General features: G+C 43.2%; 1 protein-coding gene across 1 annotated transcript in view; it reads right to left on the reverse strand.

Moving 5' to 3' along the window:
• Positions 1–16,814, reverse strand: part of TSPAN7 (tetraspanin 7) — an 81,670-nt gene that overhangs the window by 12,250 nt on the left and 52,606 nt on the right. Inside the window, exons 2-4 of the mRNA XM_058856463.1 lie at positions 5,194–5,382; positions 2,958–3,032; positions 1,411–1,506 (exon numbers count right to left, since the gene is read on the reverse strand). Of these exons, the coding sequence (XP_058712446.1) occupies positions 1,411–1,506; positions 2,958–3,032; positions 5,194–5,382 (360 nt within the window). The remainder of the gene's footprint in view (positions 1–1,410; positions 1,507–2,957; positions 3,033–5,193; positions 5,383–16,814) is intronic.

The raw sequence follows: 16,814 nt of genomic DNA on the forward strand, positions 1-16,814 counted from the left end.
AAAGATGACTCTGTAAATCTAAGACCTCAAAGCATTACACAGAATTACATGTAACACATACAGGCTCAAACCAGTACAAATCAGTAAGGTGAAGCCTCTCTAACTCACCAAAATAATTTCTAGGACAATTCACTGAGCTGTGAATAGAAAGAGACCATATGTTCACAGGGTGTATCTAGGAAGCCAGCTAGAAAACCCTAAATTGGGAGGGATGTTCTGATTTAGATCCTAAGCTAGAAGACAGAGACTCAAATGTATGGAGTCTGTGCTGCATTTTTTTGCATGGGAAGGGCTTATAAATGCAGTTCCTGTAAAAAGAGAGCTATGAATGAAATGAACATTTTACTACAACAGAAACACTGAAAAAGTACTCAAAACTATTTCGTTTAGTCAACTCCAAGGACTCAAAAATTTAAAATACAGGTTAACATTATGCAAGCTGACAATCTGACAGCAGAATATACTCAGTTTGGAGCACTGCAGCAATCTGCTAACCAGGTTAGCCAGGTTAGAATACAGTTTCAATTGTGCTGAAGGGCCCAAGGTACCAGCTGTAATTTCTACAGGTGTACAGATCATTGATACAATGACACTGACACTTCAGCCATTCATCAAGTTACAATCATATGGAAAGGAAATTGGCTCACAGAATGTATTGTAAACTGGAGAAACAGCTTCTTGCTGTGGTAGAGCTTCCAGTGGGAATGTAAATGTGAATTTTATCACTCTGTGTTGTACTTGGTGGACTTGGTCTCTTGTGGGTGGCATCCCCAACTGCTTTGGCTGTGCTGTGGAATTTGCTCCTGCCCTGTGCCCTGCTGGAAGGCAAGGCAACCCCCACTGCCCTGCTACCACCCCTGAGGGGCAGAAAGGCTCTGCTCCACCAAGCTCCTACTCCATCCCTCCAGGACAGCTTTCACTGCCAACATCAGCAGTTTTCCCCTCCATTTTCCTCTGGAGAAATATTCCCAGTTTTTCTCCTTAGCTTACTGGGTCTCCTTTGTCAGCCTCTCATTGTACTCATCAAGAGAACTGCTGCAGTTTATCAGTGATGCAGGACACAAGATTATAAAACCCTGTCTCATCCAGCTCAAATTTAAAACATTTTATAATCTTACTGGCAAATTCCCTTAGGAATATGCTCTTTAGGAACAGAACTTCCCCCTAAACCTAATTCAAGATCCAGAACCAACAAAGAGCCAATGGGACAGGCTTTGCCTTTATCAGACAGCTTTTTCACTAACATTTAGGCATCCTGAGCAAGCACTTCAGCTGAAATACTTTTCCTTTAGACCACTTTTGCCAGCCTCTAATTTTACTTGAAAATTACAGCTTGCATATTGAGCCATCAAAACTTCACGTTCTGGGATCAAATGCTTCTCCATTTTTGGTATCCAGCTTTAGACTTACACTTTCCTGTACGTTATCCACTGCATGGCTCCGCTCATCGTTCTTGTTGTAATTCTGGATTGCTTCAGTGTATGTCCTAAGGAAAGTATCCTTGATCTGTGAGGATGAGGGGAAAAAAACCCAGCCCACGTGAGCAACAAGAAGCACAAGATCTGAAACAGTTTCTGCAGGAAGCAAATGCATTTCCAAACTTCCTAACAAAATACTCAAACCAGCCGTTCTCAGTTGTTTCTAAGGGTGTTTTTAGAGCTGGCAGAGCTCCCCCTTAACTGTCAGGAATCATTTGTGCCATTTTTCCAGTGGGATATCAGACACAGGAACAAGACTGCCCCAGCAAACTGATATGTTCTGATAAAATACTGTAAAATGACTTAACCTATCAAAAAGGTACCATTTTATGCTTTTTCTCCCCAAACTCTTTGTTCCAGCACCAAGTCTGAAGGAAACTGCATGCTTTCTGCTCATGGATGCCAGATGAGAGCCAAAGCTTGTGCAAACACCCTGGAGACACAAGCCACAGGCACCAAACCTCCTGACCAGACATCCCCAGCACCAAAGGGATTTGGGTAAGGAACAAGAGGTCCCTCAGCTGGGAAAGCTCAGGCACATCATCAGGAATGGCACTTTGGGTGGGAAAGGGGCTGGGAAGCAGGTGATGTGAGCAACCCACACAGCTGTGGCCTTAACAAGAGACTGCCTCTCCCAGAAGGGAGCAGCCTGACACTGGGGCTGCTGCAGGTTAGGTGGGATGAAATGGGAATCCTCAGCAGGTGGACAGGCACCTCAGGACCGCATTAAGAACAATCCACCGCTTGCAAGGGTGAGCAGCAGAAAGCTCTATAGCAATGGAAATGGCATGTCAAAAGAGGAGACTCCAAAACCAGCTAATGGAAAGAGGAGAGACAAGGAGGGTCTCTGGGGTTGTTCTGGTTCAGCACCAGTGGCATGTAGGTCCATGGACTTAGAGCCAGAGATAGACCTGATTACAGTGGATAAAGCAGAAGTGTTACTACAAATCTAGACCATCACGCATTTTAAAGCTTCTTCCTGTCCCAGTTTCCTACCTCACTCTACTTCTAATCTCTCCTTATTCTCAAGATAGAAATGAAATCCCATCCCACTCTCTCCCCCACCCCCACCCAAAAAAAAAGATTTACAAAACAGCAAGTCTGGTGTGATGCAGAAGCTGTCTCTGCCTTACATAAACCAGAATTTGCCTGGCTGAATGAGCTGTGTTTAAGAAAAGCATTTAATCTATTTTGCAGCCCTCAGCATATGTAAAAGAGCAAAGAAGATCTTTCATGGTGGACACACAAAACCTCATAGCTCCAGAGTAAATCATCAGGCAGCTGAGGGCAAGAGCTTTGCCTAAATCCCTTCCTTTGGAATCACATCACTTTTTAAGAGCTGTGCAAGTTATTGCTGCACATCAGCCCCATCTCTGGAGATGTGCTGCAGCCCCGAGCTCAGCACCCCACACATTCTCCACACTCTAGGGAATTCTCAGCACCTCCTGCCCAGGGCAAACTCAGCACATTTCCACCTACCTCGTGGCGAAAGACAAACCCTGAAATGCCAGCCACTAGCTCAGCCAGGAACACCAGGGACAAGAACATGGCATACTGAAAAGGCAGGAGGCAAGAGAAGTCAGAGCATGATAGGCTTTTGTCTCAGCACAGATATTATCACATAAAATGCAACTTTCCCCTCTAGGCATCCTTCAAAGATGTTAAGAAACCAAAAGTCTTTTGGAAGAGATACACAGGTTATGACCTGAATGTAACACATGGGTTTATACAACTCATAACTGATATATATTGCTTAATTGCTGGCTTTTGTGACATTTCTGTTCCCACGTTTATTCTTATATAAATTAAAACACACTCACATGCCAGAGGTGAATCCGAGTCACTCAGGTTTTGATCTTGCAATAAGGAATACAAACAGACCCTTCCTGTTTGCACGGTGCTCTGCTAAGGTCAGTAGGCTTCCCCAGGTGTTTTGGTTTGTGTTTATCTATCTCACTGCCAGATTGGGATTTGCTGCCTGATTCCTGAAATTTCTCCAATGAATGAACTGAAACACTGCCTTCACTGGAAATATTCTCACAGTAACACCAGACATATGCTCCAAACACTTTGCTGAGCCAAGGTCCATATTTGGCTTCAGGTGCAGCATTTGGATCAGGAGCTAAATAAACCTTGAAAACAGTGCTTTCAGTGTAGGCACTCACCAAGTACTAAAAATACATTTAAGCAGAAATAAAGAAGGTAAAGAAAAAATGCAAAGTGGGATAGTAAAATTTGAAGTTGGAGCTTAATCTTCTGGAGGAAAAATTACCTTTTTACTCCACCTTCTAAGTAAAAGTTGATTAAGAAAGGAAACAGTTTAAATTAAATTCAGTCCTAGCAGGATTTAGTGGAAAAAGGGAAACTTAGCTTTAATGAAAGGTTATTGGGGAAAGGAGCACAACGGTGAAGGCAGAACTAGAAAAAAAAAATGTGTCCAATTAATGCAGCTGTCAAATCACTTGTCTGTTCAGGAGAGAAAAGAAGTTTAGAAATATTTCTTATAGGTACAATGAAAATAAACCCACGTGCTTGGGACAGCACATGCTACTATTAGTGGCATAACTTTAAGAAAGTTACATGAGTTATGGAGCAGCTAGCAGAGCCTGATTTCCTATGCATTTGTGTCACCATTCACCTTTATCTCTTTCCCATCTGGACTGCAGTGACTCCAGCAAGCCTCTGCACATGCCCTGACAGCACAGCACCAGCAAGAGACAGCAGTGAGGTACTCGCCAGCTGGCCACCAGCTGATGGAATTGCAGCCCCTACCTCTCCCCTTCCCCTCCCTGCCATCATTTGAGGAAATTAACTCCCTTTTAACATGTCCTTTCTCTTTCAAAATGCAGTTTAAACTGCAGAAAAATTATCCCATCTCCTTGGAAAACCAGTCCCAAAACAACTGTAGCTGGAGATGCACTGTACTGTCAAGTCCTTCCTCATTAGTTCAGTGCTTCACAAGCGCTGTTTCCACCCTTCAAATCATTGCACATGCAGGATTTCGCTCCTAAATATGCCTAGAAACACAGTTTGTCATGTAAGTTTTGTTTAACCTGTAGTTATTTTAAATTTTAAGGTAGGCTGGAAAATTCAGAACAGAGAAACTCATACAGAGAGGTTAAAGTGGACTGAGGGACAACAGCTTCCTCTTTCCTCAGTGCACCTCGAGCCCCTGCTGCTTTTGAGATGAGGCCAAACATACCATACAGTGCTCTTCTTTTTGGGTTGAATTGTTCTATCCTAGTGAATGTTAGGAGAAAAAGAAGGGCTGGTGTGCTTTTATGAGGTACCAAGTATTTGTTCCATAATTTCACAGCAGGGTATTAAACTGACCCCTTAAAATACAGTTCGAAAGAATTTCACATTTATGGTGCTTTGGGGATCTTTAAGATTGTAAATATATTTATCTATCTGGCTCACAGAAAACCAGAATGATTGTGGAATCACTCAAGGGAATTCAGCAGCATTCCACCCTGCTCCACGCTTGGGCCTATGTGCGATGTGTAGCAAAATTCAGTCTTAGTCAAACAAAAACTGGTTTTGGAGAAGGGTTTTTATCCCCCCTTTGTCCAAAAGGCACATATGTTGAACATAAAGATTAATAGAATCTAGCTTATGTGCCTAAAAAGCTTCATCAACATCTACCAGGGGGTGGGGGGAATCCCAATTGATCAAAAAACCCTCCTCCCCTCCTAAGGCACTTGGGTTTGCTCACCAGCTTCAGCATCCATGGGCTGCCACGACAAGTGGCAAAGCAGCCGAAGAGCCCGAAGACGATGATGGTGGTGCCCGTCCCGATGAGCACGTAGGGGGCATTGGTGGAGTTCTCTGCAATCAGAGAGATGTAGGTGCCGAGGGTGAGCTTGCCCCAGACGCCGACTGCCAGAAGGATAACGCCGGTGATCTGCAAAGCAAGGGGAGAAACGTGTCAGGCAGCCAAAGTCAGCACCCAGACATCCTGAAGGGATGCTGCTGGCACAAGGAAGCCACAAGACTTCGAGGAACTCCAGAGGGACAGACAGACAAAATTAAACTCCAGCATCTGCTACATTAAGGCTGCCACTGAAGGACAAACATCTAAGACTAATCACTGCCAAGGGAGGCTGATGCAGTGCAGCAGGAACAGCTCTCTGCTCCTGCAGCGCACTGAGAGACACGGCCAACTCCACACGTCCCCGTGTCCCCTGCTCCCCTTGATCAGCCTCAGCAGGCACTGGCATTTCTGCTCCCACTGTGGGACAGGGTTAGCAGAGATTTCTGCTCTCCTGCTCACAGTGCAATAAGAATAAACCCAGCTCTTGTCCATCTTTCAGTGCAACTGTGTGAAAAGTGCTGATTCCTTGCTACTGCACCCAACAGCTGAATGTCAGAAAAAATCACTGAGGAGCTACCAACCCACAGACACCAAATGCCCTTGCAAATCTGGTCCCATCCCTGCACAGCACCGTCTTCACCTCTCCTTGTCCCAAACAAAAGCGGATTAATCAGCAAAATCTGAAAGCAAGCTGCAGGGGATTGGGAAATCTGCAGAACAACTTCTGGTTTCTCGCCTCCAGTTCCACAAAGGGCTGGTTTCTGTGCCTAAGCTGCTGAAAGTTTTACCACTGTCCCCAGGGAGGCATAAAAGCAGCCTTCACTGCCAAAATGAACAAACAGCTTCACATATGAAAGAGAGCTCAAGCCTGGTAATAAAAAGCATTTTTAGTTGGCTGTTTGAAACAATTACTAACCCTTTAGTATACCTTTTAAGAGGTTGGTTTCCCCAAGTCTCGGGTGGGGGGCTATTCAGTTTATGGCACACACAGACTTTGGAAAAAAACGAGGAAAGCCTCTTGGTGGTTTATTCCCCTTCTGCTTCTTAATAGAGCTGTGATTTACAGGGATTTAAGGAAATCCCTGAGTTTGTTGGGAGGTCTAAGCCCCTGGCAAGCTTGGCACAGTGCAGACGGGTTGGGATGTTTCCACAAAGACACACTGAAGATGCACCTCAGGTTGCAGCAGTGCTGGCTGGAATTTTGCTTATGAAGACAAAAAAAACCTTAAGACTTCCCTACAAACCTTTCCATGACCTTTATTTAGCCAAGCACAAGAAGTCGTATGACTAATGCCTACCTCCACCCCAAGGCAAGCCTCCCTCATTTCCTTATTTCCAAGACACACTTTTTATCACTGTCTCTCTGTGCCTAGATCACACAGTCTGGGGAACAATGAATGTACTGGTTTCTGGTTTGGTTTTCAGATTTTTCTTTAAAAGCAGGAGAGACATGGGCAGACAGAAGACCAGGACAGTACAGGCCTGAGAACAAGGCAGCAAGAATAGACACTGCTCCTGCCACTCACCATCAGCACACACATCTTCCCTTTATCTCCTTCCTTTGATCTAAAATCTCTCCACAAGCCTAATTCTGAGTCAGGCTCAATAATTGCAAAAGCATGGGTGCTGTGTGTCCATTTACACCTGGAAGGTCTAAAAGGAACTCAGAGCCACTTCTCCAATGCACAATCCCACCCCAGTCTTCCCTACTCCCTCTCCTCTGTCAAGTTTCAACTCAGATAATGATCATACAGGAGATGTACAAAATATTTCAGGTATCTTGGCAGTCAGAGGAGAGTGATTACCAGCCATTTGACCTTTAGAGCCCCTCTGAGCATTTAGCATCCAAAGGAACTTTATTTACAAACATCTGGAAGAGCCAGCACAAATGGAGCACGAGAGCAGCAGTAAAATTCCACCAGTGGACTTCTACAGCAAAACCTGGTCTTCATATGGCCCAGCAAGAATTTTAAGATTTGTCCTGGAAATGCTATGACAGCTACAGCTTGTGAGGAAAGAGTGTCACAAGCCCACTCCAGATCCTCAGCAGACACAGAAGAAATGAAGTGGCAGCTGCACAGTGCACAATGCCCCAAATGAGATATCTGGAGTGTACAGAAAAACAAACATTTACAAAGGAGACGAAACAAAAAAAAATAAAAAAAAAAAAAATAAAAAAAAAAGGAAAAAATTTACTTTGAAAAAGCAACTAACTGCCAGTGACATCCTATTTAAATGTAAAGATGTTGGTGTTTTTAAGGGAAAGCAAAAGAGAAAAACTACCCCAAATACCAGGTTTCAAGGCCTATCACAAACATATTGAATGTTTTTGATTCAGAAAAAAAATCTGCAGTTTTCCTTTATACAAGCCTTGGTTTAAGCAGTAATAGCCCACCCTGGATAACACAGGCAAAGCTCAACCCCCAACCAGACAGCATCACTGGAGAGATTCCTGCCAGCAGCCAGGGCTGGCCCGATTTATCCAAGCTTGGGACCAGTTCCTATGATCAGAACAAGCCCCACAAACTCAGGTTTTGTGTCCACAAATGGGCTTGCAAGTGGTTTGTGCTGGTTTTGGTTGTCTCTTCTTCATGCTTGCACCCTGTCCCCATCTTCTCCCACTGTTTTGATGGATTTTTCCTGCACTTTCTGTTTCTTTTCTGTGTTCTTCCTCTAGTTTGCAACATTATTAGAAAGCTATTTCATCATGGATTTCATCAAAGGTAGATGTTATCTTCCTTACAAAAGTTCATGGCAGTGGAAGCCCCTGGACTCATGTTTCCTCAGCCAGGAAACTGGAGATGTAGCATTCCATAAAACATTATTACTCCTGCCCTTCATTTAGGTCAAATTTTAAAGGTTAAAAGAAAAAAAAAAAAAAACCAACACAGGAGATATCCAAGTAGGGCAAGGATTGTAAAGGCTACACACAAGTAGAAACCACATTGTTTAGCCCTAGCAGGTCTCACATTTCAGTGCTCTGAGCTCAGGCTCAGCAAACACACCCCAGAAGCCCTTGACTGATGAGATGGCAGGAAATGAAGCAGGTGGGCCACCTGGACTTTTTCTAAGAAAAAACTCCACTGAAATCAAGATGTTCCCACAGAATGTTTTAATCTAGATGAATTGGATTGTTCTGGCTTAAAAAATAAAATAAAAAAAACAAAACTTTGAACCGATCCCCCCCCAACTCTACCTCTTGCCTCCCCTCAAGCATGGTATCACAGGCACATCCCACCAATCCCTGATTTCAGTCAAAGGCAGGTTTTCTAATCCTCTTACCTTCCTCCAGCATCAATACAGATGTTTCCAGTGGTACCTGCAGTACTGTTCCCAGTTCTGGATGTGGTGGAAAAGTTACCATGCAACAGGCAGGCAGAAATAAGCAGAAGTGACTGCCAGCTCTAACTTCACCTGCCCAATAAACCAGCTGCCTTTTAGGGACACACAAAGATATGGCCAACAGCACTGACACAAGGGTATGTGCCACAGCTTTACAGGACACAGGGAGAGTGATGTCCTGATTACACTGGGCATTGCTGAAATCAGAACTAACACTAAACACATGCAGTTTCTCAATAAAAGGCAACAGAAAAATGTCTGGGAATTACTTCTTTTAGTAGTGCTAAAACACAGATAAACTATCAACCCCCTTCTTCCTGGTAACAGCAGCAAAGTATGCAGAGAGGAGTATTCAGAAAACAACTTCTGAAAGTGCACTGTCTTTAATTCTGTCAGAATTAGGCAGGAAAACACTGTGTACTCCTTTCAACTGGATGCACACCACTCCTAAAAGAGTCTGCTGCCTTCATAGCCCAAAACACACAGAGCACTGGTGGCATGATATGAAGGCTGCTGCTGACACAGGAGGCATGAAAGGTTCTACACCTCACATCCACAGAGTTTCAAGACCCTAATTCAAGCCCTTATTTATACTCAGGACTGCCATATGGAATATTTAGTTTGTCAATTACAGAGGTGAAGATAAATGTGCAGCAGTAATTGCTGGTTTATTGGCCCACATAATTCATGTCCTCCTGTTTATTATCGATGTGAGCTATTTTGATTCCTAAGGTCTGTAAAAATAAGCCAATCCTGATTGCTGCAGAGCACACAGCAATCCCTACTACTCTCAAAAGCAACAGGAAGAACTCAGCATTTCTCTGGACCAGCTCTTTATCTACAGAACTGAGATGCAGAAGGGCAACTTCATTAATGAGGATCTCACCGTAGGTATAATTCTATTTTATTTCATATTTTCAACCTTGCTAAATGAATGTAAAATGTGGGCAACTTAAAAAGAAATTCAAAGCAGCAGCAGAGAATCAGATACAAGGAAAATAACCATGTTGTTGGCATTTTCAGTTTCTCAATTCCCAATACTTCCTTTTCCAAACACCAGCCTCCCTGCATTTTGGTAGAGGTGTGCTGTCTCTGCACAGCCCTCCAGCAACCCTCTCCTCAAACAGGCTAGAGAAAGGCTGTGCATAAAATGGATGAAGCCAGGGGAAGGCAGACAAGAGCTATCTCAATCCATCCTGGCTGAAGCTGTAAGGTCTAGCAATAGGTTTAGCAGGCTGTGAGGAAATGAAGAGGACCAAGGCACACAGCTAATTAGCTCTCCCAGACATTTCCCCAAAGGAGGGAAACTTTTTCATGAGGAAAACGTCCGACCTTGACAACATCCAGAACAAATCCTGCGTTAAAAGCATGTCCAGAGAGACTTAAAAATAACTGGCCTACCTCTGAAAATTTTATAACTTTCCCAAAATAGGCAGTGGATCACATTCAAAATGTTCTTTCTTTGCAGCTTGTCAAGCACTGGGAGTGGCTGGTTTTCAGTCTTCTCCTGCCTCAGCCCCTGGGCTCTCACCAGGCAGACAGGTGAATAAAACTAATATAAATCTTCCTTTGAGCTTCAGCATCAGCTCTTCACAGGCAGGGGCAAAGCATTAAGCCAAGATACAACAAAACATGGAAATGCCTGTAAGCCAGCAACACACCTGCCTTCTCTGTCCTCACATCTGCTGATGTTGACTACACCTGCAAACCCAACTTGGGTCACCTTTGCACGGGACTGATCTCTGCTGGAGTGAACAGGAGATGAAGATGCTGCCACCTGTACCTTTGGAAGAAGGCAACAAGTCGCAAGGCAATTAATAACCATTTCTGGCCCTTTGCAAACTGAGAGACAGCCCATAAAGGTCACTGTGTTAGGAGAAAACACCTGCAGTGGCCATTCTTGTATGTAACTGTTCTAGTGTTTTCTAGTTCCTGACTTCACCATTCCTTAATGCATTCCCCCAGTACTGAACAAGATTATTTTGTCCCTCTGCTCTTGTAACTCAGGCCTGTCCCTCTTCCTCTTTGTTCCTTACACTTCTCCATGTAAATAATTCCTTCCTAAAAAGACACAGCCAAAAGGATTTAAAGGAAAAATGCCCTAAAATGAATTACATTCCTCTCTGTGATCCCTTGCCTGTCTCACCTGGGCAGGCTGCCACACTTTGGGTTCAGGGTTTTCTCTCCCTGTTGCATGTGTGGAATGTCCAGCACAACGAATCTTGCTTCCTCCCTTCACCTCAGGAATCTGTTTGAGTTATGATCCCTGCTGTTCAGCATCAATCTAGAGCTAGCTGCTGTCACAAAATTGCTTATCCACCACAGCCCTTGCTGCTTCTGTGCAAAACTGAGATTCCTGTGTATTAAAACTACTGGTCCACGTCCTCCCTGTGGAAACCATCATCAGGGATAGCATCACATGCAAACCACAGCAGAGGGGATGCTGCCTCTGCTCTCCTGTCAACACCAGTCAGAGCTGAGTAGCCAGAGCACTCGAGTCAGGGGACAGCCACTGAATCTGCCCTGAAATACAGTGGAGGAGATTTATTACACACACTGAAATCAAGCTTAACAACCTGTTCTCACACAGCTCCTTTCTCTAAGTGGACTACTATCCTATTCCCTTTTCAAAAATATTTTTAATTTTCAATGTTTGTCCTAGCTGGGACACCATTACAAGTACATGAATAGTTGTCCCAAGTGAGATGACATCAGATTAAGGTCCTCAGAGGCCAAATTGTAGTGCTGGTAAAAAAAAGGAAAGAAAAAAGAAAAAAAAAAAATCAAGTACTATCAAGTACAGAGTTAAATGACCTCTGAAAGGAAGTGAACATTTTATAAACAAGTTTCCCAGCACCCTCACCCATCCATACACCAACCACACACCAAGGTCTAATAGTGCTTTGCTTGCAGGCTGGGGCAGAAATGACAACCAGGACTGTATCACTTACTCTGTATGGAAAACAGATGAAAAATCACATAGAGGTGAGTGCAACCTTCTCTTTGCAACCAGAAGAGGCCAATGATCATTTAGTGAACAGCAGGGAAGAAAACATCACAGCAATTTTGTTTGCTGCAGGACAGAAAATTGGACATGGCCCAAGAAGTCCTAGGAGCACTAACAAGGACTGCAGTGGGGAGACAAGAACTTGAAAACAACCTCACAGCAATGCTCAAGGATTTCTTGCTAATACAGTGCAAATACAAATTCTTAGAGAATTTTTCTATAAGGAAACAATTGATTACATGCCACTTGCAGGAAGATTCAGGAAGAATAAGGACATTTGGGATGTGAACTCTATACTAATATCATGCCTGTGATGAATAATAAACAGCCATATTCATATGCTGAAGATGTAGCTTTATTACACCTTGCACTTTCAGAAAAGAAGTTGGAAATCTCAGTAAAATTAAGTCCTTTATCATGAGAATTATACTTATTTTTATGTAAGACACTTCATTAAATGAGAGAAGGTATTCTGCTTTACAGTTTAATCACCAGTGGCTCTATTAATTGATGTATCTTTTAAGCCAGCTTGCAGACAAAAATGTGGTCATCTCTGGATAAAAATAAAACACAAAAATACATTTCTTCTGGGAATTTTCAGACCTAATTTCTTGAAATGTAGCTTTAAATATGCATGATTGAACATCTCAGGGAAAAGAACTTAGAGAGTGGAGACTTCAAAAGCAGCATCCCACTCTGCAAGGCTAAGGCACACTCCTAGCCATAGGAATTGTGGTTGTTTTGCAGGTCTAGTAGTACACAGAACAGAAGGAACTAACTGATCATCAGCAAAGTGATACAGGCAGAGAATATTTACCTGTGGGGCCTGAAAGTTTTTGGAAGATTAAATGCAGCCGCTGTCCCTCATACCCACACTTTCAAATCCCTTCAGTAGCAATACACAGAGGTGACAGAAACGTTGTTTACACAGCATGACATAGCTTGGCCTCAAATTTTAAAACAGTTCCCTCCTTTTACTGATATATAAGACTTCACATGATAAAAAATACAAAACAATAAAATGTTTTGAAACAGGACTATCCTCTACTTAAATACTTTGCTCCTTAAATGCCCTTGTTGTTTGTTTGCCTCCTAATAAATCAAAGTAAAATCTAAACTTCTATAATCCCTGTGTGAACAAGATAAAGGAATAAAACTAAACACTCTGAAAAATAGCCTCTAGTGCTATCCATGCCCATGAGACTAGCACTGTGTCCAAAGCCCAGGCCAAGTCAGACTTCACTGGAAAGACCCCCTTGTTCTGCAGGACTGAGCAGGGCAGAGAAGACTTTGAGAGAGACCCCAGTCAAGGAGTTTTGGTAATATCAGTGATCAATCAGCACATAAATTCCTCCCTGCACATGTAACAGCCTTACAAAGTTTGGATTTAGCAGTAAGAAAACTTGAAAATAATTAAAAAGAGATGAACAAGCTCATTAGTCACTGCACACAGCAGCAGTGGCATGAAACTCTTTCAGAACCATTTTTTATTCAAGCAACTACAGTCCTAATAACCTCCAGAAAAAGCAGAATATGGCATTGAGGTGTGAGATGATAAATTCGCTAGTACCAAATGCAAGGTCATGGTGCTGGGACCAATTCCAGCACCTTCAAGCCCCTAAATTTGCAAATAATAGTGGTGGAAAAGGATTTCTGACTGCCAGCTGACCACGGTGTTTATGAGGAGCCACTCGTGGCACACACACACACACAGAAGAAGGCACACACAGCCCAGTGGTGCATTTCCAAAGGTGAGGAATTTCCAGAGGAGGCTGTTTCAGGAAAGCTGAGGTGATGCTGCAGCAGGACCATGGCAGGACTGCCGGGATGAGGAGGCTCTGGAGAGCCCCTCGAGCAGGAGCAGAGACACGTGGCTGCCAAAGCCTGGCGTGAAGAGGGATGAGGAGGGGTGAGGGGATGTAAACCGGCCTGTAAGGGGATTACACTCCAAGGACAAGAGAGAGCTGTGACAGGACAGCCCAGCTGGGAACAAAGCGAGCACACGCTGGCCATGGATGCGCTGAGGGTGCAAATGAGGGTGATGAGGGTGGGAGCAGTCTCCTCCTCCTCCTCTGCAGCAGGGAAGGGGGTGAAGCCAGCAACACAACCAGAGCCTGCAGAGGGTGACAGCTGGGCAGCTTTCATCCCTTCACCCTGGGATGGGGGCTGCACAAATGGAGAGCTTGGGGGGTCCCACTGAATGCCTAAAAGGCTGGAGCCTGTGAAGATTAAGAGGGAACAGCGGGGTCTCGGTCTCTGTCCTTGCAGAGTCAGGCTGGCTCTGGCAAGGTCATCAGCTGCAGCATTAATTTCAGTTCAGTCCATCCAAAAATCGGCTTGGGGACACATGTAATGATAAGGTTTTGTTTAAAGTTTAAAAAGGATTTTATTATTGCAACCAAGCCCCTCAAGTCCTGATCCCATTTTATGGAAAATCACAGGTTATTTACATCCTCCTAATTGCACTCAAAATGAGCTGAGAACTGCCATTCCTACTGTGGGGCTGTTTTATTTTTTTCCCAGAAAGGACACATTTCTTTCATCATTAAAACTTCTGGTTGTTTCCCTTTCTCCTTTCACGTGAGCTGTGTTTTCCTCTTGTGTTCTTCAAGCACCATGCTCCAGTGTTTCCTGGTGGTTTGCTTTTGGAGGCAGTGCACATAGGATGTGTTGTACACTGTTGTACAGCTCACATGAGAAATAAAATGTTCTCAGTTCAGCCAGTCCTTCAAAACCAGCCATGTTCTCCACAATCATCTGCACTTGCTCTCACCCACACCTTGGCTACTACTTGTTTTCCTCCCAAACACAAGCAGCAACACAGTCAAGAAGTGGAAAAGGTCACTAGACAAGGCTAAGGACAGCAAAAGTAAGGTTTGTTTTACTCTAAAACAACCCAGATTTCCCCAGCCAAGATCCAGCACTCTGGTTCTGCATCTATACAATAGTTTTCATACAGCTCTGTTCATTTGTGAACAGCTCCAGTTTTTATGTGCTGCTCCTGCTACAGGAGCCAAAGTCAAAGTAAGAAGTTGCTTTTAATACTTCAGTGCTTTTTTAGAGAGAGGAAGGAAGTATCTGCCCCAAATCCCAACAGGATTGCAAAATCAAAATTCCACACCCTAGTTTATAAATGGGATTTCAAAACAGTTTAAGACCTGTAACCATTCACCAAAACTCTCTGGATGAAATTAAAAGAAATGACTGAATTGTGTTTTCTATTCCTATATATACACATAGACTGCTTAAATGCTTGAGATGCTAGAGTTCCTGTTTGTGGGTATTCACCCGAGTATGTGTCTAAAAATGAAGGTATATTCCTCATATATTAGTTGGGTTTAGCTTGCACTCAAACTGCTAAATTCCAACTGAAAAAAAAAAACAAAACCCAAACAAACAAAACCAAAAAATGTCAGCCAGAGCAGAAATAAAACTTAAAAAAATTCAACCCAGATGTCTGATTATAAAAAAATCCAAAACAACACTATGAGAAAAAAACCCCAAAAAATCCAAGCAAAAGCAAACTAAAGCAAAAAAGCCAAAGCAACACAAATGAACCCGAGCAACAAAAATGACAACAACAAAACCCCAAAACCCAGCACCACCACAACAGCAAAACCAGTAAAAAATACCAGATAATTACAGTACCAAGGTGATACTATCATATTGCTGATAACACACATGTAACTATACTGCTGGTACTTTAAATGCCCTTTTGAGACACAAGTAACCTGCAGCTCCCCATCAGGACAGTGATGGCACCAGGAAAGCCTTTGAACCATAGATTTCCCACTACTTAAACTCATTTTTGGCATGGGTGCAGAAGCTGTGGGATTCCATCATGCAGGATTCCCTCACCCCACCCTGAAGCTTTGCCACAGCTCCTGTGGGAGCACAGGGACAAATGTCTGTGTCATTTGTGGCTGAGCTGCTGCCAGTCCCCTTCAGAAGAGCCTTGAGAGGCAACAATGGCTTCTGTTTCCATCTGCAGACCCCTCATCCCTGCCGTGGACCTCCACCTGGCCTGTAAAATGTTCTTTGTCAAGACCACCAAAATGCCCCAAAACTGAGCAGGAATGCTCCTGCTATTTGAGATGAGGTGTAAGATTTGCAGAAGGGATGGATTACTCTAGGGTTTTAAATCAAACTCTTAGATTTCCACATATAGTACTTGGGGCTCACTTGCTGCTTAATCCTTCAAGTTTTCCTTTCCTGAAGCAGCTGAAATTATGTCCTAAATGACAGATGGACCAAACTGGATGGTATTTTGCATATCTTATTGCTATGAAAGATGATTCATTTTTAAATACTTTCAAGTCTTTTTTATTCCTGTTCATCTCATCAGCTTTAATCAGGTTTTGATATACAGTTAACACACTTGCTAACCAAATCTGCAATCAGTGCAAATAAATTAATTAAGTGGGCTGTTTAAAGGAAAGGAAGAGGAGGACTTTTTCTGATCCTTGGCTCTGGTGCACACAGTTCCAGAGTGCAACTTGCAAAGCCTTTCTGAGCCTCTCGGAGCAGGCACTGGAAAAGCAGAGAGGAGCAGCCATCCCACTGGATTTTGGTGCTGCTCTTCAGTGCCCCAGGCATGAGATAAACTCCACAGAGTGAGAGAAGGAGATGAGGTTGGTTCTGCCTGGCAACTCTTCTGAGTTTCTTTTAAAGTGCCTGTAACTACGACAACTGGCAAAATCCTCTCTCTGTGCTCAGCCTTAGTGCACTTCCATCTTCCCTGGAAACTGGGCTAATAAACCCCCTATGTTTACATAAAGCAAAGAAGAAATATGTTGAGGAAGCAATTTCATTTTCAAGCTTGAATGGAAGTACTGCAATTAACGGAAAGAAAAAAGACAAATATAAAAAGTAGGCATTAAAAACCTGTTATGTGTTTCAGAACAGCAATTAAAGGAAATGATTCACTGTAGAGCCCCTGTTGAAAAGATTAAAGAAAACCACTGCATCTTTCTCAAGAAGAATTACAGTTGGAAGGGGGGTTTCATGCTGGTATAATGCTAGTTTATTTACAGATATTCCAATATTTATCTTACTAGCATTCATATGAGCAGTAAGGCAAGCTAATGCTACCATCATTATACATATCATTCTGTTTTATTTCATTTGACTGGTTATTGTAAAATTCATGTTTGCACTGTTGCCAGTTGATCTT

This window comes from Poecile atricapillus, chromosome 1 (genome assembly GCF_030490865.1).
Source record: "Poecile atricapillus isolate bPoeAtr1 chromosome 1, bPoeAtr1.hap1, whole genome shotgun sequence".
Taxonomy (NCBI): Eukaryota; Metazoa; Chordata; class Aves; order Passeriformes; family Paridae; genus Poecile; species Poecile atricapillus.